The sequence below is a fragment of the Numenius arquata genome, chromosome Z (assembly GCF_964106895.1).
Source record: "Numenius arquata chromosome Z, bNumArq3.hap1.1, whole genome shotgun sequence".
Taxonomy (NCBI): domain Eukaryota; kingdom Metazoa; phylum Chordata; class Aves; order Charadriiformes; family Scolopacidae; genus Numenius; species Numenius arquata.
The window spans coordinates 62979577-62985576 of NC_133616.1; the positions used below are offsets into that span (position 1 = coordinate 62979577).

At 48.6% G+C, this 6000-nt stretch overlaps 1 protein-coding gene across 1 annotated transcript in view; it reads right to left on the minus strand.

The window, feature by feature from the left end:
• The window catches only part of FBXL17 (F-box and leucine rich repeat protein 17), a 295248-nt gene extending 290740 nt beyond the window's left edge, over positions 1 to 4508 (minus strand). The window contains exon 1 of the mRNA XM_074166441.1: positions 3753 to 4508. Coding sequence (XP_074022542.1) covers positions 3753 to 4508 — 756 coding nt within the window. The remainder of the gene's footprint in view (positions 1 to 3752) is intronic.
• Between the last annotated feature and the right edge of the window lie 1492 nt (positions 4509 to 6000).

A 6000-nucleotide genomic window follows, 5' to 3' on the forward strand; every position in this document is an offset into this window, starting at 1 on the left:
AAAAAAAAGGATTAATAAATTAAAATCCCACCTCCTCACATAACCTCAGAGAAAGGAAATCACCTTTGTCAAGGCATATATGTTTTCACACTGTGTGGTTTTCCAAGTACTTCACTTAAATTTCCCTCACATCAAATTAAGATTATTTCTTTTTATTTGATAAAGGACAGGAACACAGTTGATTTATTTAATACACTCTTTCGTCAATAGAAAATTTATCTCAGTCTTCTTTCTTAACAGAAGAGTCATTCAGTTTGAACAGAACCTTCCAACTACCATCACGGGCCATGTTTCCATAACATCTAGTTCTCCTTTGATGTCTCTCCAATTTATCTGTGGGTTTTTTAAGGAGACCCCGGTGCCCACAACCTAGTGCAGTACTCTAGTAGAGGCTTTAAAAGCACCAAGCACAGCAGAGAACTTCTTTTTCACATTCTACATGCACAGTTCCTGTTAATACAGCTCAAAAGGAAATCTGAAGCATTTAAATTGGTATTACTAAATTCACTCAGTCTGCAGACCATTTTACACCAGTTAACTTTTTCAATTCAACAGCAGCACTGCAAAGAGGCAACAGGTACAACAGGAAGATTAATTTCTGTTTTCCAGAAATAAATAGCAGTGAAATTGCAGTAAGACCACATTTGTGATAAACAGCATGAAGTTTTGAAAACTTAGTGATATATAGCATGAGATTTTGTAATCTTCTGCATTGCGTGCTTACAAACGGCTCCCCTATTTTTTTTTTTTTTTTCATTCACACATCCATCTAGGTTACACACAAGTTGACCGATTTATAGCTCCTTACCCCCCCTCAGATTTTAAAGAGAATGTATTTAAATTACCCTTTAGTCAAAGGTAATCACTCCCATCTACAAAGCTTAAAGATGAAATTTTGCCCACTGTATAACACTTTTTTCTGATACGTTTCAGTGACCAAATAAAAAGCAAAACAACCTATCAGCTTGTTCGATCTGTGGAACTGCACTTCTTTTATCCTCCCATACTGCCGAAACCTCTTCCCCAGCCAGGGGAACAAGATCAACGGGCACACTGCACTATGAACCTCCCGATACAGTAGGACCCATCTGATGATCCGCAGGCCAAGTTCAGTCTGATAAACCCTTCAGTCCAGACCGTATCCTTCACTTAGGGGAGACTTAACACCTGCTTAACAACAGAATAGCATCTGAGCAGCCCATGGGGCCACCTCTAAACGGCCAGCTATTACTTCTAAGCTCCTACAATGTTTCTTTGGACTTGTCTCCAGCCCACATACAGACATGGGTGACAGCCATTTCTCTGCTGTTACAAGTTTGCAGAGGTGGGAATCAAGGGAGGAACACATAAAAAAACCCCAGGTCTGGTTCTTGAGATTTCTGAAGGTGGAATCTCTTGTCCTTGTAGGAAGGTTTATATCTCCACAGCCTACTGGGAAAAGTTAAGTAAAGACTTTGGGTATATTTGTCTCCCACTCTCTCATAGTAGAATAGCACCTTTGGAGAAAGGATTCTATTTGTGACAGTCTATCTGTATCAAAATCCAGCACGTGAAGGCCTTTAGGCACCTGTATAATCCAGTTAACAAGACACCTGGTCAGAAATCTGAAGTTAAAAGTCCTGTAACAGATTGGATGCTATGGAAGCAGCCAAAAAAAACCAACCCACAACCCTGAAAACCACAAACCAACCAACCCAACCCGTAAGCCTAGCTAAGGATTGAAGGGCAAATTGTGTGTGTGTAAAACATAATAAAAAACAAAGACAAAAACAAAAACCCAAAACAACACAACAGGTGAGTAGGTTGCTTCCAGCTGCTGGAATTAAGTGCAGTCTTTTTCAAAAACATTGCAGAAGCTGCTGGACTACAGGGAGACTAAACAGGCAAAATCATTGGAGGAGGTAGGAAACACATCAAAATAATCCTTGAAATTACAGATACAAATGAGGTACTGTGTCAACATAAAAATCAAAAACAACACAGAAAAAGCACTAGTCCACAGGGGGCACAGGCTAACAAACCTTCACTATTAAAAGAATTGGGTGAGAGAGTTACAGATTGGTACTTTCGAAAAAGTGAAACTGAGTACTAAAGTAACCACAGAAAAGTACTCATACCATTGATCAGAAAAAGTGTTTAAGCCATACTAATAAAGTCAGTCCAGTCTGAAAACCTAAAACAACTGCATATCAAAGAAAAAATTATCTTCAAAGAACAGTGGCAAACCAATGGATTAATCTGTAGAAAAATTACAAGACAAAGTTTTAATTTTGTGATCACAGAAGAGATTAATTCAGATATGGTAATTCATGAGTTTCAAGTATGTGCCAAAAAGGAATTTGGATAGTGCACCTGTGAAACATAATGTACCCTTACTAACACATTCACGTGTACCTAAAAAAAACCCAAACAAAATACAACAACAAAAAAACCCAACCTCAAAACAAACCAACTGAAAACCCCACAGAATTAATGTACAAGAAAGATAAGTAGATTGTTACTGTTTGGCAACAAAAGAGTAAAGGATGTACTTTCTACATCAGGGTTGTACACCCAGCAGTATATGAAGAAGAGGAAGCGTTATCTGTCTTATGTTCCTCCATTATCATGCCTTGCTTCAAGTTTATCCATCTGACCCTGGACTAAATTGCTGTAATACTGAAAACCTATTCCCCAAAATTTAAAGATGCACTTGCATCAAACTGTGGAAAACATCACAGGCTTCAGCTCCAGCCAGACTCATACTTTTAGCTAAGGTTTAGCTGAGGAAAGGCAGCATACTGACTAGATCAACAGGGTAGCTTAAAAATGAAAAGTCATTCCCAACAGAAAACAGTATTAAAGGAATCAGAAGACAGCAAAAGGGACAGGAAAGAAAGCGAGACTGTTCTTTGAAGGCACAAATTAAGAGGTTATAAAAGCACGTACTTCAAGAGGGCTACAAATACTCAGGCTGACTGTGAAACTGGTAAACCCAACATGACTCAAAATAGACAGTAATACAAATTTTTTTCCCCAATCAATGCTGAAAACTTTTCTGTGTAGTTCTGACCTACACAAAAGCACTAAATACAGTGATTGTCCCCCTTGCTGACTACTCCATCAGTGATACAGGTAGTATAAGAAACTACCTGTGAAAGACACATTACGAATTTAACATGTATGAGTCAAAAATATTTCATAGAATCCCAGAATGGTTTAGGTTAGAAGGGCCCTTAAAGATCATCTAGTTCCAACCCCCCTGCCATGGCCAGGGACACCTCCACTATAGCAGGTTGCTCAAAGCTCCATCCAACCTGGCCTTGAACACCTCCTGGGATGGGGCATCCACAACTTCTCCGGGCAACCTGTTCCAGTGCCTCACCACCCTCAGAGTGAAAAATTTCTTCCTGATACCTAATCTAATTCCACCCTTTTCCAGTTTAGAACATTACTGCTCATCACTACACACCCTTGTAAAAAGTCCCTCTCCAGCTTTCCTGTAGACCCCCTTCAGACACTGGAAAGCCACTATAAGCCTCCCTGGACCCTTCTTTTCTCCAGGCTGAAGAACGGGGCAGCTTCTCCAGCAGTCTGGCCTGTCCTCACCTTCAGTTAACGACTCGCTCCCTTCCCTCAGGCCCGGCAGCCACCGCCGAGCCCGCCCAGGGACACCGACACCTCAGGGGCAGGGCCAGCCCCGGGCCTCCGCGTCCCCCAGCTCCTCCCCGCAGGGAGGGAGTAGGCTCGCCCGCCCTCCCTTCCCGACCCACCTTGAGGAGGATGGAGGGCGGCAGCTGGTTAATGTCCGGGGCCGGCGGCGGCAGCGGCTCTCGGCAGCAGTCGCCGGGGTGCTCCAGCGGCTCCTCGCCGCCCTTCTCCTTCTCCCCCTCCTCCTCCGGTGCGGGAGGAGGCGGCGGCGGGGAGGTCGGCTGTCGCCCGCCGCCGCTATCCCCGGCGGCCTCCCGGGCCGGCGCGTCCCCACCGCCCGCCGCGCAGCTGTCGGCGGCGGGCAGGGCGCAGAGCTGCGCCTCCCCCGGGCACTGGCAGGCGGCGGCCTCGGGCTCCGCCGCGGCAGCGGCCGCGCAGCGCGGTTGCTTGCAGGGCGGGCAGGCGGGCAGGCCGGCCCCCTTGCGCTTGCACACCATCTCGGAGGCGACCTCGCCGGGCGGCCTGGCCGGCCCCAGGAGGCCCCGCACCGGCGAGGGCAGCAGGCCCGAGAGCAGGAGGCGCTGGAAACGGCCCCGCGGCTCCCAGGCGGCGGGCGGCAGGCGGAGGAGGCGGCGGGCGGCGCGCTGCTCCGCGCTGGCGAGGGCCGCGTAGGGTGGCGGTGGCAGCAGGGGGTCGCCGGCGGGCAGAGGCTGCTCCGGGGCGGGCGGGCTGGCGCTGTGCACGATGAAGCAGAGCATACAGGGCCCGCGCAGGAAGCAGCTCCGGCTGCGCGGCGGCACCTTCCTCCCCCGGCGGCAGCGGCGGCGGTCCCGGTCCTGGCTCAGGCTGCTTGCCTCCTTCGAGAGCAGGTGGCCCATATAGGAGGCGGCAGAGGCGGAAGGGCCCGCGGGGTGTCACCTGCGGGAGGCGGCGGCGGGCGCTGTCATGCTGCCGGCGGGGGCGGCAGCCGGCGGGCCCGGCACAGGACGGGAGGTGGCGACGAGGCTGGTTCCGGGACGCGGCGCCGGGAGGGAGAAGCTTCCGCTACCGCCGCCCTGACCTCCCCCGGGGGAGGCGAGGGGGTGGCGCTCCGCTGCCGGGCCGCCGCCCGACGGTGCTGCCGCCAGCGGCCGGGCTGGGAGACGGCGGTGGCGGGGAGCGGCCTGGAGGGCCCCGGCGGCAGAGGCGGCCCCCCCCTCGGAGCGGCCCGGGAGGGAGGCGGTATCGGCCCCGCGCGGGGGGTGGGGGGGAGGCCGCCCCTGCCCGTCGCACGCACCCAGAGCCAGGCACCCGCACGCAGACACCCCCCGCGGGAGCGCGTATCCGCTGTGTGCGGTGTGGGTGCGTTGTTCAGATACCATGTGTGTATAAATACCGGTGTACGGAGTCAGTGTATAAGCATATAACACGTATGTTCAGGTATACTACGTATGTGATACATAAGTATTTTTGAATACCCGAAATAAAGGTTCTTTTGGTCACAGTTTGTAGGGAAGGGTGAGAGGGCTGTGGCCTGGTGGTGCGCAGCCTTGCGGGAGCGCAGCTGGGTTTTTGGAGCTGCGGGGTGACGCGAGTGCTGAGACCACCGCCGAGTTTTCTCCATCAACACCACCTTCTCGCCAGCAAATACCCCGTTTCTGCTGTTTTAAATCATTGCTTGGCCTCCGCCCCCGCATGCCCTGCTCGCCTCTAAATGCAGTGTGTTGTACCTCTCTGCAGGTGTATAAATCTCAGCAAAAAATGGGCCGTGATGCTTTAATTAAGACTCTCTTCAATAGCTAGCAAAACTCACTCATCTGTTCTGGCATCCCGTTCTAAATTACTGATGCAAATTGACTTAGGTATATAGGTTTAAATGCATGTTGAATTTTGTCTTTAGTAAAAGGTGTTTCGGGAGGGAGAAGACAAGTTATAGCTAGAGTGTGTATGGTGCAGTACTAATATTAAATAACAAAGCGCAACAGAAGAAATGCAGAGTATTATATATTGTGAAGCAGATCTTTTGGACTTTTGTCCAGGAACAAGTTATGTTAGGATTAAAATACTTGTGACGCTATTATTTTTGTTTGTTACCTGTCTTATTATTAGTCTTCAATAGCTCAGTTAAAATATGTTTCCTATGAGAAAAATACTAAATATGCCGTTGGATAAAAGTAGAACAATAGAATATTTTATCTGAATTTATGACTCACTGAAATCCATCAATTTAAACTGCAGCAAATTTTGGCAAAAAATTTCAAACATATTCAGATTTCAAACATATATTTCAATAAGAACAAACAAAGACAACATTAAAAGAAGATGGAAGTCCCAGTCAAGCCTTCAAACCAAACAGGATTCAGAATAAATGCTTGCAATGTCAAATATTCA